Below are 16,217 nucleotides of genomic sequence, written 5' to 3' on the forward strand. Positions count from 1 at the left end.
ACTGTGTTACATTTGGGCACATTTTAAGGGAAATTGCATGACATGATGGAAAATCTATATGCTTTTCAATCAGCTTAACATGTTCTATTGATAACCAAGTTAAAGTTTAAAACAGAACGTTTGAGATTGAAGAATATAGAGAAAAATAACGCGGAATAGGGTTTGTAATTTTTTTTTGTGTATTTATTGCTTGTGATAGTACAAATATTTATACACAGAAGTATCCTGTAAATTAGGCAACTACTACCAAGATTACAGCCTAAATATTTGCAGACTAAATTGGTTAATATTTAGTCCCTTTGATTAAGGAACTAATTATGGTTATTTCTACACTCCCCCTCAAGTTGGGCATTCGGTGCTCCAATGCCTAACTTGCGTAATGCCTCATCGAATGCTTCACTGTTGACAGCTTTTGTCAGGATATCAGCTAACTGATCTCCTGATCTCACAAATGGAAGTTTAATTATCTTATCTTCCAATTTGTCTTTTATGAAGTGTCTGTCTATCTCAACATGCTTCGTTCTGTCGTGTTGAACTGGATTTTCTGAGATACTTATTGCTGCTTTGTTATCACAAAAGAGTTTGCATGCTGTTTTTTGTGGAAAACCAATTTCACTCATAAGTTTCCGGATCCATAAGATTTCAGTTATCCCTTTTGCAATACCTCTGAATTCTGCCTCTGCACTTGACAAAGCCACTACTTTCTGTTTCTTACTTCTCCAGGTGACCAAATTACCTCCTACTAGGGTGAAGTATCCAGAGGTGGATTTTCTACCATCACGACCTCCTGCCCAATCTGCGTCCGTGTACGCAATTAGATCTAGGTGATCATTCTTGTCAAAGTAAATCCCAGTACTACTTGTACCCTTTAGGTACCTCAAAATCCTCATTACTGCTGTCATGTGTTGTACTTGTGGAAGATGCATGAATCTGCTCACTACCCCTACTGCATAGGCTATGTCTGGTCTTGTGTGAGCTAAGTAAATAAGTTTTCCCACAATCTTTTGATACTGCTCTTTATTAGTCAATTTTGCACCTTCAAGAATTTGAAGGCCATGATTTGCCACAATCGGAGTTTCAGCTGGTTTGCAACCAAGCATTCCTGTTTCTGCCAGAAGGTCAAGAATATATTTCCTCTGGTGAATGAAGATCCCTTGCTTTGATCTCAAGACCTCTATGCCAAGAAAGTATTTGAGGTTGCCCAAATCTTTCATCTCAAATTCCTGAAATAATTTTCCCTTTAAGTCTGCAATCTCCTCTTCATCATTTCCTGTAATAATCATGTCATCTACATAGATGATTAAACAGGTAATTTTCTCTTTTTCTTTCTTCAGAAATAAAGTATGATCGGAATTACTTTGCCTATATCCAAACTTCTTCATAGCTTTTGTGAATCTTCCGAACCACGCCCTAGGAGACTGTTTTAGTCCATAGAGAGCCTTCCTCAATCTGCATCCGTCCTTATCTCTAAAATCATGAGAATATCCAGGAGGTACCTCCATATACACCTCCTCGTCAATGCTTCCATGAAGGAAGGCATTTTTCACATCAAACTGGTACAGAGGCCATTCCTTGTTTGCAGCTACAGAAAACAGAACTCGTATCGTGTCAATTTTGGCTACAGGAGAGAAAGTTTCTGAGTAGTCTATTCCATATGTCTGAGTGTATCCCTTAGCAACCAGTCGTGCTTTGTATCTCTCAATAGTTCCATCTGCTCTGTATTTGATGGAGAATACCCATCTACATCCCACCTTCTTCTTCCCCTTTGGTAAGATGCATTTCTCCCAAGTCTTGTTTTTCTGTAGGGCTTGATACTCTTCTTCCATAGCCTGCTTCCATTTTTCATTCTTGACAGCTTCCTCCACATTCTTTGGAATGTCTGCGGAGTATAAAGAGGCATTGAAAGCTATGGATGTGCTGGACAGATTTTCAGTGCTAATTATTTCGATTGGATATCTCGACCGTTGGTCCTCATATTCAGGATCATATCTCCTTGGTGGAACTTCTCTCGTACTTCTAGGAGGTAACTCATACCTGTTTTGTTCACTTTCATTGGAGACAGGATTAATTTCAGGCATATTGTAGGAAACAGGAGAGCTTTCAGATGGTACCTCTTCTGATGATGGAATGTCATCAGATGGATGCTCATTTGGCGGATCTGGTGGAGACTGAAGAGGAAGTGGGACTACTGTTTCTGGGGTAGCATCGGTGGTATTGCCTACTTGTGTTGTAGGATCTGGGTTCACCATTTTTGGATATGTCAACCAGCTAAGGTCATCACTCAAATTCTCCCCCTGAGGACCTAGCTGGGTGTAATAGTAAGTTTGTTCAAAGAACTCACAGTCTAAGGTGGTGTAGACCCTTTTTTGAATTGGATAATAACAACGGTACCCTTTTTGATAAACCTCATACCCAATAAAGACACATTTAATTGCCCTAGGTTCGAGCTTATTTCGAGCCCGTTTTGGTAAATGAACATAGACAACGCACCCAAAGACTCGTGGAGGTAAAGAATGGACTGATGGGATGGTGACATGAGAGGATAAGGTGTCAAGAGGTGTTTGGTAGTCAAGCGGTTTACTAGGAAGTCGGTTTGTGAGATAGGTGGAAGTAGCAATGGCTTCTGGCCAAAAATAGACCGGGACATGGGATTCTAACATGATAGCTCTGGTTATTTCAAGAAGGGTTCGATTTTTCCGTTCGGCAATTCCATTTTGTTGGGGAGTGTCTGGGCATGTGGTTTGGTGAATCAGACCATGGTCAATAATGAATTGTTCCATATCTAAAGTTATATATTCCCCCCCATTGTCCGATCGTAAAATTTGTGGGTGAGCATGAAACTGAGTGCATATCATATGATAAAATTTAACAAAGACATCAAACACTTCAGATTTATGTTTTAAGAAATAAACCCAACTCATACGAGTACAATCATCCACAAATAAAACAAAATAAGAATAGTTATGGAACGCAAATTCAGGCGCTGGGCCCCAGACATCGGAATGAATCAAAACAAAAGGTTCAGAGGCATGACTTAAACTAGGATGATAAGTATGTTTATGACTCTTAGCTAAGACACATGCTTCACAGTTCAATTCTACATCAATATTTTTAAAAGAGGGAAATAAACGTTTTAGGTAACCAAGAGAGGGGTGACCTAGCCGACGATGCCACATCCAAAGTTGGCTTTCCGGTGATCCATGAGCAAGCAAAGCGTTACCCTGTTGAGCCTCCTCATCCACATAGTACAAACCCCCTCGTTCAGTACCACGCCCAATGATCCGTCCTGTTAGAGCATCCTGCACAATACAACCAGAATCCGTTAATAAGACAATACAATTAAGCTCTTTAGTCAACTGACTCACAAATAAAAGCTTATGAGTAAGACTGGGAATTAAAAGACAATTATTTAAATGTATATCTGAAGTAACATCAATAATCCCAGTCTTGGTAACAGGAATATATTCCCCATTTGCTGTTTGGATTTGGTTTCGGTGAGAGGTTTGGGTGGCTTTAATATCTGATGGATCACTCGTCATAGTGTCAGTGGCTCCGCAGTCAAAAATCCATGGAGTGATTTTATTACAAACAAAGCCAAGAGGTTTCGGGCTTAAGTCATTGGGCTGTAAGTTTTCGGTTTGGGCTTCCAAACATATGGGACCGGTTAGAGGAAGATTGAGAGAGTGAGTTTTGTGGGCTAAGTTTTCTTCCCTTTCCTCACTTCTCCTAGCCGACATATGTAAGAGGATTTCATCCTCTTTCCTTCTTTCATCTTCACTTTCTATTTTCTGAATCTCACTTTCCATACTCTGCTCCCTACTTTCCTTACCACCATTTTTATCGGTGACATTTTCTTCTTCTCTCATGCCCGAAATTCCTGTGTTTCCTGAGATGTTGTCTGAAATGTTGCCGGATCCGGTGCTTTCTGGGTTCGAGTACACGGCGACACTGGCCTTGCCGCCGGCTCCGGCCTTGGTGGCGGCCTTCTTCTTCGTGTACTCCTCCCACCATTCTGGATACCCGATAATTTCGAAACACCCTTTCTTGGTGTGTTTCGTTCCTCCACAATGGGTACATTTTAGGTGGGTTTTGTCTTCTCGCCGGAATGAGGATTCCGACCGGCGATTAGCAACGAGCCCGCTTCCAATTCCTGAGGGATTTTGTCCTGATGATGAAACGCCGGTCATTATCCCGCGACGGGCAATTTCCCGTCTAATGAACGCGTATGCTGCGTCAATTGATGGAAGAGGGTCGTGATTCAGTAAGTCCCTCTTCTCTTTGTCCAATGAGTCGTTTACACCGGCCAAAAATTGGTATAATCTTTGCCTCTGTATAAACGAATTAAAGAGAGTGATATCTTCTGGGCACTGCATTGGATTTGGCATTCTCCAATCAATCTCTTTCTAGAGGGTATTCAGTTTACTGAAATACACCTCTAACTTTTCGTTTCCCTGCTTCAAAGATGCAGCCTTTGTGTTCAGATCAAAGGTCTGTAATTCGTCCCTCCCACTACTGAGTAAGGTTTCAATGCCCTTCCATAGATCTAGAGCATATTTATAATCTAGAAATTGGTTCACTAGATCTCCATCGATGTTTTCGATAATCCAGGAGAGAACTAATGAGTCCCGTTGTGCCCATTGTGTGTACTCCGGATCGTCCAATGGTACGGGGTTGGCAGTGATGTGATTGAGCCTTCCCCGACCACCAATTGCTATTTGCATCAGTTTACACCATTTTGTGTAATTCGTGAAGGTTAATTTTTCGGCCACACGCACTGTTTGTGATGTGCCGGATTCTGGATTATTTTGTGTTTTGTTCATTTTCTGGAATAATTGGAACATTTGTTCCATTTGTTCCATGGAAATTAACTGGTTGTTTGGTGGTTGTTCGTCCATCGCAGGTAAGTTCTCCGATAAATGATGAGGAAAAACAAGGTTTCGTTTCCCAAATCGAACCTTACGGCTCTGATACCATATAGAGAAAAATAACGCGGAATAGGGTTTGTAATTTTTTTTGTGTATTTATTGCTTGTGATAGTATAAATATTTATACACAGAAGTATCCTGTAAATTAGGCAACTACTACCAAGATTACATCCTAAATATTTGCAGACTAAATTGGTTAATATTTAGTCCCTTTGATTAAGGAACTAATTATGGTTATTTCTACAAAGAACAGATATTACAATTAAATACTAGATTGTAGGAAGCATTCTGTTGCTCAAGGAGCAGAAATATCGTTGAGAGATTGCCAATTGAAAAATCTAATTGCTTAACAAGTTTCGTCTATACCACATCTACCTTTGGCTAAGTAAAGAGAGTGAGCAAGACGACACACATAACAGATCGACTTTTGCCTCTACTAATTAGTTGCTTAACTGTTAGGCGATTAGGTGAATTTGGCAAGCTCATTCGAAAATAGTTGTCACAAGAAACACCAAAATTTTACTTAGCCCGTAATTTCATTAAACATAGACATGTAATCGCTTTCTTTCAACACTATGTGCTACCTTCACCTATGCATAATAGGACCTTGCGAATTGCTATTGCTCAAAACAATATGAATATATAATTAAGAGTCAATTAAATTTGATTTTTGTCTAACTATAACCCGTCACACTGCTCACATGGCCTTCGTGAAATTTTTTTTATGGTTTAGAGCTACGATATGGATCATGTACATTAAGTATTTGTCAATTATTCATTTTGGAATACAATGAGTACAATTAAAGTTAAATATGACGACCTATGATCCTACAGAGTATTTCATATTACTCCGTAATATATATAACTCGATAGTATTTCATATTACTCTGTAATATATATAACTCGATATAAATATTATTTTAAAACCCTGACATGTAATGAAATGAAGAACACTGGCCAAGAGCAATAAACAATTTAGATTGGTCCCTAGAATCCCTAAACATCCAATGATTTCACAAATATCAAGGTATGCAGACAAAATCATGGTTAACATGCTTTTTCATAAAGGTATAAATCAGCTATCCTCTCGACTATGATTCTGTTCAAAAAATTATTCAATGTGGACCAGCATGTAAAAATGTAAATCAACATGAATTATTCACTAATCATAATTAATTATTAACCATGAATTTATTGAATTAAATAAAAAATAATTACCTGGGTTTGATCGAGTTTATTACTAGATCCCTTGTCAGCAGGCAAAACACCACTTTCCTTGAGCAATTTCCCTAGTTTCACAGATTTCTTCGTTGTAAACTCTTTGATAACGTCTACAAATTAAAAACAATAAAATATAATACTCGTACAATTTAATATAATAAAATTAAAATTAAGGGATTTGAACGATTTGATATGATATGATATGATATACAAAGTAGCTTTGAATAAATTAAAAACCTTCAAAGGTGATGAGACGATAGACGTGACCAATGTGCAACATGTCAGTAGGCTTAAGAAGTTTAAGTTGTTTCACAACAACGTTACCACTGACATTAGGTGACTCTACGACAAGTGCGACGTAGTGGCCAGGGTTTGATCTCATGACTTCATTAGCCTGGACCGACAAGTACATTTTATCAACCTTGCCGTCTTTTCCTGGATGTTGAACCACCACGGCCGCCGTGACTTGGGTTGCTTGGCAATTCCCCATTTTATTTAATTTGTTTTAATGACAGGTAATTACTGTATTAGACTAATTAAAGAGAGATGAATGAGTGAATGAGTGAGTGTATTATATATTGACTTGAGAGGAGATGGATTGGATCAAATAATGCAAAAATCTTTTATTTATTTACTAGAGTTAGGACATTGGTTAATCTCGGTCCGTTACGATTTGGTTTATTGAAATGATATCTTTTATTTCCAAATAAAATTGATTATTGGATAGGAACGAATTAAAGACGATTAATGAGAAGATACGTTATACATGATGTCAGCGTAAGTACTAAGGTAAAATAGCAGTGAACTGGTAGGGAGAGGAAGGTGTGGCGCTTGTTTGACATTAAATAAAGGAGAATAGGAGAAGGGTTTAGTGATTGTTAGGGAGTTTCAGATGGTTTCAGATTTTTATACCTTCGTGTCGTGAATCAAATTAATTTCTTATACGAAATATAATTTGACTAAAATTGAGTATTGTCCGCCAAAAATAGTTGTAAGGTATATAACATCATCATTTAGAGCAACCCAAATGTGTTGATATAATATGTTGTGTGGGTTGCCACTTAGATTTTTAAGTCACAAACTTTTGGCTATAACAATTGTAACAATTGTATGTGTAACGTCTTCCTTCAATGCAAGAATATTAGGATAATGTTATTTTTTTTTTCTTTTTCCAATGATAAACTTAGCTTGTAGGTTCACAGTAAATCTTAGAGTTTTGCTATAAAATCACCAATGATTTAATCCTATTGTTACAAATTAATTTTTACATTAATTTATTTTTTTCTACCTAATTGGCTATACTCACCAAAAATGATTTTGTTGGAAACTTTTAGGCTGAATTGTTGCATTGATATTAAATTTTGAGCCTAATTATGCGAAGTATTTAAGTATGAGAGTTTGTAACATTTTATGGGAAGTTTTGGTACAGGGTTAAAATATGGCATAGTATGTAGTTGGTATATTGGTTGGTATTTGTATGAATATTTGTGATTCATTTATAATATTTGGTTACTCATAGTCTCATACTCCCTCAATCTTGATTCCCCAATTTCATGATGAAATTTGTTAGGGTTGGTGAGTGGACAGCGAAAGTGAAGATGTATTTGATTGAAAAGTATAATTTGAATTGATAATTGGCAAGATAATTAATATAAATGAATACACGATTTTATGTAACAACGATCACTTTTATTCCAGTATTTGAAAATAGGATAGTACAAGTATCCCTTTAAGGGTTTATATTACGATATGACTCTCTCTATATTACTCTATAAGGAGTATTACAAAGTAGGAATAGTGGATTTGTAAAGAAGGTAAATGGTACAAGGAGGTGTAGTATGTAGGAAGGCTTGTGTATGACATGATTTCTTGTGTTGTGTTATATATCATGATTGAATGCCCATGACCTATATTTATAGGTGTAGATGGAGCTTGAAGGAAATGGCCGGAATATTCTTGAAATTCCTCCATCATTCTTGTATCCATAACGTTCTAAAAAATTCCCGAACCATGTATTATATTCTAGCTAATAGCTTTCAATGTCAATAATACTCTCAAGTAGGATATTATTCTAGAGATTTCGGAGGCCTCTTCTAGAATATGCACAATACTCCACCAAAATAATGGGCTTATAAATTTGGGCCATACCCAACAATATTAATTTTTGCTAGCTATGATGCAAGCAAACATGAGTCATGTTACATGAGTTACATGACCACCATGTAGCATGACCCGACCATGACTACCGCCATCCGGACTCCACTCTAGTACTAGCCCCGGCGACATCTTACCCCATAACAAGTCTCCAACAATAATCATAACAAACAATATTTTCTGTGATGAATGGTAACCCAAAATTTCTCCAAAAATTAGGCAAAGAAACGAACCATTACATCAGAAAATAGCAAGCAAGTAGGAAAATACCTAAACTAGCTATTCTTTAGTGGTTCCACAATGTTGAGCTTCATTGAATTTCTACCTGAACAAGCTTCAAATATGCATTTAACCAAATATTCCAACCACTTTGACGGCCTTAAGTGAGACGAAATAATTTGACATCAAATCATGTTACAACAATATTTGGCAGCTTCAATGCATACAAGGCCAATTTTCTCCCTTACATAATGAGTTGCTTACTTAGCTTGTATCATGTGCATGACGAAAGTCACTTATGTTTTCCATTTATTCTCTATCAATTATTTTCGGAGTTACATATGTTATTCACTCTAAATTATATTCATGAACTTTATTCAACAAATTTTGAAGTATCTTGTGATCAATTTATTAACCCCTATAAAGTGATAAAATTTTTATTTCGATAATCATACAAGTATTAAGAATTGAACTAACTATGGCTACTCATATTTGAAGGTAGAGGTGTTACCATCTCAACCATGTGTAATTTGCATTTAATTTTGATATAACATTGATGAATGATGATAAAGTCTTTAGTCGAAATTACTTTACAATGTCCCAATAAACATGCTTAGGGACCAATATATAATTTATCTTCACATGTGTCACCCTTCAAATACACTCCATTCCAACTAAAAGACTGTATTAAAAGTCAAGCCAATTATTTATTCTAGTTATTAAACATTCTTATAAACTAGTAGTGCTAATTGATCCAATATTAACTGTGATTAAGATTACTAAGTAGTCAAGCAAAACAAGTGAATCAACTAACAACCTTCCGAACAAAACCATGGTCCATATTTATGGCCAAATTGACGAGCAAAATTTGTGAGATGAAAATTTAATTTCAATCCTAAACAAATTGAAACAAGCATTTAAAATTGATCATACATTTACAGATATACCTTACGTATTCTAATGCAATGTCGTTTAATAACTTGGTCAGTTATACTAGTAACTAGAAATGTGGATGAATAATTATCTAACCAATTTGAAATTGGTAAAATGGAAGCACAACTATGGTTAGTTTGATGTAGACTAGTTAAGATGACCCGGTGGAATTATATGCTCACGACTTCACGAGTAATGAGCCTCATGACCTTTTACTCAATCACCAAACAAAGTAGAAGAAAAAAGGTGCATGGTCCTTTTTTTTTTTTTTTTTTTTCTTCCTTTTGGTATAATTCTTTTTCCTCTGTTGTTAAATTAGGGGGGGGGGGGGTGTTTGGAGACTCTAGAGTCCCTAATTGAATAAGTTTAGACTTTTATGGGGTACATAATACAGAGAATGAAAATATTAGACTCCTTAATAGATAGTATAGTTCAAAAAGCAAAAAAATAATAACGATATGACTAAATACCATAATTAAAAGCACGAGCACCTATACAAATCGCTCAATCCAAATCTGTTGCATTTCTATTTTTAATCAATCTCAATTATTGTATTTTATTTTTTTAGTATAGGTTTGAATTAAAATTATATCAACTATGTCACTAAATCAGGCAAAGAATTAAACACAAAAGCTAGTAGAACTAATAGTACAAATCAAAAATCAACAAAATCCAAATCCCACAAATCATAAATCATTTTCTTGTTATTTTCATCTTTTTCAAGTTAGAGCTTATTTTCCTGCGATAATAAAGGTCTCGAAAAGTACAAATATTTTTTGACACTTTAAACCCAAAAAAAAAAAAAAAAAAAAACACGGTCAATAATAACATTTGTAGAACTACTAAGCCATTACTCGTAAATATTATAATTAATAAAAATTCATAAAAAAAGGGAGGCAATATTATTGGAAGGCATCTTCGCACCTGTAACGAGTATAACTAACATTTGTAAACCCAGATTCCCCCCTTCACTCACTTCTCTCTCATCTTCTTCTCTTTTTATTAATAGCGCTTTCAAATACAGATTACAACTTTAATTACGCCGTTTCTTTCATCACCTAACTCTCTCAATCAACTTAAATCCTCTGCTTTCTCTTACTTCATTCTCTGCATTTCTTCCCAGATTTTCTCTCTCTTAAATCCCATTTCAAATTCTGGGTTTCACTCCAAATCCTCTGATTCAAACTGGGTTTTTTTTTAAATCATTCTTTTCCTCTTTTTTTCTATGAGAAAATCAGGGGAAATGAGTAATCATAATCAGATTAATGTTCAATGTATGAAACAGAGGAAAGGGAAAGGGAAACGGAAAGGTCAAGGGAATGGGAATGGGAATGAGAAAGGGAAAAGATTATGGAAGAAAGTCAAGTATCAATTAGTGGAATATCATTCATTACCAGGTTATTTGAGAGATAATGAGTATATTAAGGGACATTACAGAGCTAATTGGCCATTAAAACAGGCTTTTTTCAGCATCTTTACTCTTCATAATGAGACCCTTAATGTCTGGACGTAAGATTCCTGCAACCTTCTTGTTTCAATTATTCTTCTTTACTTTTGTCTGTTTTTAGCTGTTTGATCTATTTTTATTATTTTATTAATATTATATAACACGATCTTGATTTGCTATTTCTATTTTAATATTGTTTTCTTGGTGGGTTTCGGAATTAGTCTTCGTCTTAAATCTTGTTCACGGGGTAAAGTTGTGTGCATCTGAACCTCTCGAGTCTTGAATTAGTGAGTCTTAATAACTGTAAAAGCAAATCTTGGATTTCTGTTTCTGGTGAGGAATTGCCCGATTAAATCATTTTTTCCTTTGTCAAAGGATTAATGTGAAGGTTATATAACTAATATGAAAGGCCCATTAATATGAAACTAACTAGTAAATGATGCAATTGTAAATGATTCTATTTTTGCAAAATGGATTGTCCTGACATTCTGCAGACACTTTTAGGGTAGGAACGAATGTGGGCAGGTGGTCCAAGCTGCATAAAATGTGTTCAATTTCTTTTACTGTAGTTTAATTCTATAACCAAAATGTCAACAAATTTATGTACTTGCTACTTTAAAGATGGGTTATTTTTAGAAGTAATTAGTTGGTGTTGAAAATTTAGGTGTAATTATTACCACATTTGCACACTTGGGTGCTGCTTTCCGTTACTCCCTTCGTCCATTGGATTTGCCTCGTTTGACTATTTTTGATGGACTAATTTCTGTTACTGGTACCATAATCATGACGCAGGCATTTGATCGGATTCTTCTTTTTCCTTTGCTTGACAATATACACTGCCAAGAAGGTTCCTGAGGTTGTGGATCTCCATTCTATTCAACATCTTCCTGATGTAATCAGAAGAGCAGATCTGCACAAAATGCATGCTGATATATTGACATGTTTGCCTTCATTACCTGACATGTCTGATCTCCACAAGCTTCCCGAAGAACTGAAAACATCTCTGCCATCGATGGATATGCTTCAGTCGCTGTCTGGTTGGCACATAATAGAGCTCCTCTCAAAATGTTTGCCAGAGCGCGTTTTGAGTGGAAACCACACGGATGTAAAGGTTCTGGTAGGTTCCTGATTTTTAGCCCTTGATAATGATGAATTTTCACTGTAGGAGTAATACCAGATAGTTTGTGTTGGTCATTCATTGAAAGGCTTTAAGTAGCAGAAAAAGGAGGATTTAAATGCAATGAACCTGTTTCTAATTTTCTAAATGTTACTTATATATAGGAACACTCATAACAAATGTTCTTATCAGTCTTTACATTCATAGGTATATTAAAAGGAATTTTATGTTGATTGCCAAGATAATTTTTTCTAGACATCTCTCCTGTAAGCAAGCATTCTGTTTGTAACAAGTGTGTTCTGTTGCTGCAGCATAGCGTGGCAGATGAGATGGCAAATGTAATACCCTTAATAAGGCAACCAATAACTCGTTGGCCATTCTACGCCTATTTAGGAGGAGCCATGTTCTGTTTGCTAGCTAGCAGCGTATGTCACCTCTTAACCTGCCACTCAGAACGCTTAGCATACATCATGCTCAGGGTGGACTATGCTGGGATTGCATCCCTAATATCAACGTCTTTCTACCCTCTGGTCTACTACTCCTTCATGTGCTACCCCTTCTTTCGCAATCTTTACATGGGTTTCATCACTGTTTTGGCAATTGCGACAGTTCTGCTTTCTCTCCTCCCAGCCTTTCAGAATCCAGAGTTCCGAACCATACGAGCTATTCTATTTTCTGGGATGGGGCTGTCTGGCTTACTGCCAATTCTGCACAAAAATATCATATATTGGCAACAGCCTGCAGCACTCTACAGTACTGGTTATGAGCTTTTGATGGGATTGTTTTATTTCCTCGGAGCCCTGGTTTATGCAACCAGAATTCCTGAGCGATGGATGCCTGGGAAATTCGACCTTGCAGGACATAGCCATCAATTGTTTCATGTACTAGTTATTGCTGGGGCGTACAGTCATTATTGTGCAGGGTTGGTATATCTTCAGTGGAGAGACATGGAAGGTTGTTAGGCAAAGTTTCTGGAAAAATCTAGGTCAGTATCATTATTTGTAAACATTCTTCATTCTCAATTGTAATTAGTGGATTAACGCATATGATGTTCAGTGCATCAACCTTTCTGTAGCTATTGAATAGGTGACACAGATTAAAGTGTTCCACTTTGAATATTGTACTAAGGGCTTTTGCAGGAAAACAATTATTAATGTGCTTGTTAGTTTTTGCAAAAAAATCTCATGTAGATCATACATTTTCAAATCTGTTTTGATCTGATTTTTGTTTTTGTTCATAATCTTCATGTTGTCAGGCAAATATATACGCTATGCTACTCAATTCTTCATTTCTTCTCACTTACTCATGCTAAATCTATACATAGTAACATAAGTATAAACACTTGAAAAAAAATGGATAAAATTTCTATATTAAGCCTAGTCTGACAATTGGAACCCATGTCTGACGTGAGTTTCCGGTATAGATCAATAAGTCCCACATCGAATAGGAAAAGTAAAATCGTTGTGCTCTAATGTACGAAGTATAAACTTAATGAGTTACACTTACTCCTACCTTTGTCAAATTGATTTGAAATAGAAACCCATTTAAAGGTTATGTACTTGTGCAGTTGGACATTTATCAATGTCTAGAGAAAATTATTTACTGAAGACAAGTAATTGTATCATTGTATTCAATTATTTACTGGGCTATGGAATTCTGAGTTGGCAGTAAAGAAGATATATACATAACAGAAAGTAGCAGAAAGGCTAATAATTTGGTTTAAAAGTAAGGAAATGGGTTGAGAAACTGGTGAAAAAATGCAGAGCAGGGGAAGTCATACACCAGCTGAGACAGTGAGCAGGACAGAAAAAACTTGCCCCTTGCACCTTATAGCAATTTCAAGTACTTGGAACTTTGGAAGTAAAAAAATAAATTAAGAAAAGTACTACACTTTCATTGAGATCATTTGGATGATTACATGATTCAATAGATTTCATTTATGACAATCACAGTAATACAGTATGGTGTATTGATATTTATTCTCCTAATATGTTATTGAGCTATTGTCTACGGTCAATTGATTTTGGGATGAAACCTTGTTTTTTCATTGAGCCATAAACATCCCCTCAAGGCCTCGATAATAGGAAGTCTTGTTTGCAACATTTTACTTGCATCCTAGACTACAAAATACAATCACATAATTGGCTATTAGAGGTTTGATATATATGATAGCTTGATCCCAAAGGTCGAAAATATAATTGGTTACTTCACCCACCTTCATTTTCTAAAATACGACCAAGTACGTGACTACACTATTTCATAGAAATCCAAGATCTACAGGAGTTCCTTGATAACACTAAGACTAAGCTTTTGGGTAGTTGACCTTTTAACTCTTTAAGGATGTTTAGAGGGATGCAAGTATGAGCTCACATATGAAGAGCAAGTTGTGAGGAGAAATCTGTCGGTTCATTTGGACGTGATGATTAGTGGTATATAATTAATTAATTATAATGGACTATAAAATTGGGCCAGATCTCAGAACATTAATGAGCAGTCCCACAACTCTGGGTATCTGGGTAGGAGATGCAGGCCCATGACTCATGGCAATTTTTGAACAAGTTAGTAACTCGGCCTACAGCATTGCCCACCTCACCATTCTCTCCATGTGAAGAAGTTCCCTCTTTTTTTAAGGAATTAACTTGCTTGCTTTGCTTCACTTCACTTTACTTTACTGGTACCAATATTATTATTGAAGTTCCCCTACTTCCACTAGTCTGTTGTATCTCATTCATTGAATTATTAAAGCAACCAACATACTATGGCGCTCAGACGCGTACAAGTTTAATTATATACTATATCTATCTCCTAATCAGTCTTTATATAATATAGTACAATTAATCGTTAATCATTTTACACAAAGTTGAATTGCCTCTAAAATAAAAAAACAATGTACAATCACAGTTCTCTCTTTCTTTTCTTTGAATTAGGAGCACCTATCATATAAGTATACTATACAAGAGCAAATTTCATTTATGGCCTCAACTACCTCATATCTTCATAAGAGTCTATGAATTTGAGACTATGCACTTAAGTCTACATCATAATTTATGGACACTATTAATCATTCTAATGTGTGCACATCAAACGTCAACACGAGTGAGTTGACGTGTGATGCGTACACTAACTTATATGTTTACTACGAATAGGGGGGTTCATTATATGTACTCTATGATATCTATACGTAAGAAATTGAGAATGGATCTCTACTTAATTCCTATGATCTCTATTAGTAGCAAGATCAGGTAGGATCTTTATAATCTTTCCACAATAAGACTTGTGAAAAAGCCAAAATTGTTTCACAGGCAATCCCCTTTCTAACAGGCAATTTATCGTGAAAAGCGACTTATTTGTCCCGAAAATTTGGCATGCCCAATAAAACTGTGTCGGTTACCAAAGCACCAAATAGAAAACACAGTGAAATTCTAACATTCATTTCCACGTGTCCTCATCCTACCAGTTTCTACTTTATTTTCCAGCATGAAACAACAACAGACTTAACCAACCTCTCTCTCTTCACTCTAGAGTCAAGACTCATTAGTAGTAATCAACATTCAACAAACGTAAATTTCATAGGACCACTATTAATACGAGAAACTATAGCCCGTTACCCGGTATGGACCCCCTGTTTAATACCTGAATAAAAAAATAATATTTGTGAATTAAAAAAAGGCAAAATAAAATAGGGGGTAAAATGAGAACGAGGGTGTGTAAAAAAGAAAAAGGAGGAGTGAGAAATTACTTTCCCCTCTTTGTTGTTGTTTCCTGTGAAAAAATGACCGGCGCCGGACCGGAGCAACAAATTTTGTGGTTGATAAAAGGTTACTTGGAGGGCGGAGAAGGATTTTCAAGCTCTTTAAACATCTTGTTTTGGTCACGAGAGACGATGAATTCACCACCGGTGTGCAAATTTACGACTTTCTCCATGAAAAACGGTGAGTTCTTTGTTTGGTGTTGTCTAAGTTCGAAACAATTTGGATGTGAAGGAGTTGAAGATGACGACATTAATTGTTTGTCGGTGCTCTGTTATCATTAACGTGTATACTGTTATTTTATTTTGTATACTATTAATTCTTATTTGTATACCGTTATTGTTGAATTGTTTTGTATACTTTTTGGTATATGATTATTGTAGGTTTGACTATACTGTTGTTATTGATTTTTATACTAATATGGTTGATTTATATACTGTTATTATATGATT

The 16,217-nt window shown here is 35.9% G+C and overlaps 1 protein-coding gene across 1 annotated transcript; it reads left to right on the forward strand.

Annotated features, from left to right (window-relative positions):
* Nucleotides 1–10,306: 10,306 nt before the first annotated feature.
* Nucleotides 10,307–13,196, forward strand: LOC110682451 (heptahelical transmembrane protein 4-like). The gene is made up of 3 exons (XM_021858792.1): nucleotides 10,307–10,961; nucleotides 11,692–12,016; nucleotides 12,328–13,196. The coding sequence occupies exons 1-3, from the start codon at nucleotides 10,678–10,680 to the stop codon at nucleotides 12,976–12,978; spliced, it is 1,260 nt and encodes a 419-aa protein (XP_021714484.1). The 5' UTR covers nucleotides 10,307–10,677; the 3' UTR covers nucleotides 12,979–13,196.
* The last annotated feature ends 3,021 nt before the right edge of the window (nucleotides 13,197–16,217 follow it).

Source organism: Chenopodium quinoa, unplaced genomic scaffold (assembly GCF_001683475.1).
Source record: "Chenopodium quinoa cultivar QQ74 unplaced genomic scaffold, ASM168347v1, whole genome shotgun sequence".
NCBI lineage: Eukaryota > Viridiplantae > Streptophyta > Magnoliopsida > Caryophyllales > Amaranthaceae > Chenopodium > Chenopodium quinoa.

Bases quoted from the DNA above. Each gene is read 5' to 3' on its own strand.
- LOC110682451 (XM_021858792.1), top strand. From the start codon at position 10,678: ATGAGAAAATCAGGGGAAATGAGTAATCATAATCAGATTAATGTTCAA. The intron at 10,962-11,691 runs GTAAGATTCCTG...ATCATGACGCAG, and splicing joins GAGACCCTTAATGTCTGGAC to GCATTTGATCGGATTCTTCT. The intron at 12,017-12,327 runs GTAGGTTCCTGA...CTGTTGCTGCAG, and splicing joins ACACGGATGTAAAGGTTCTG to CATAGCGTGGCAGATGAGAT.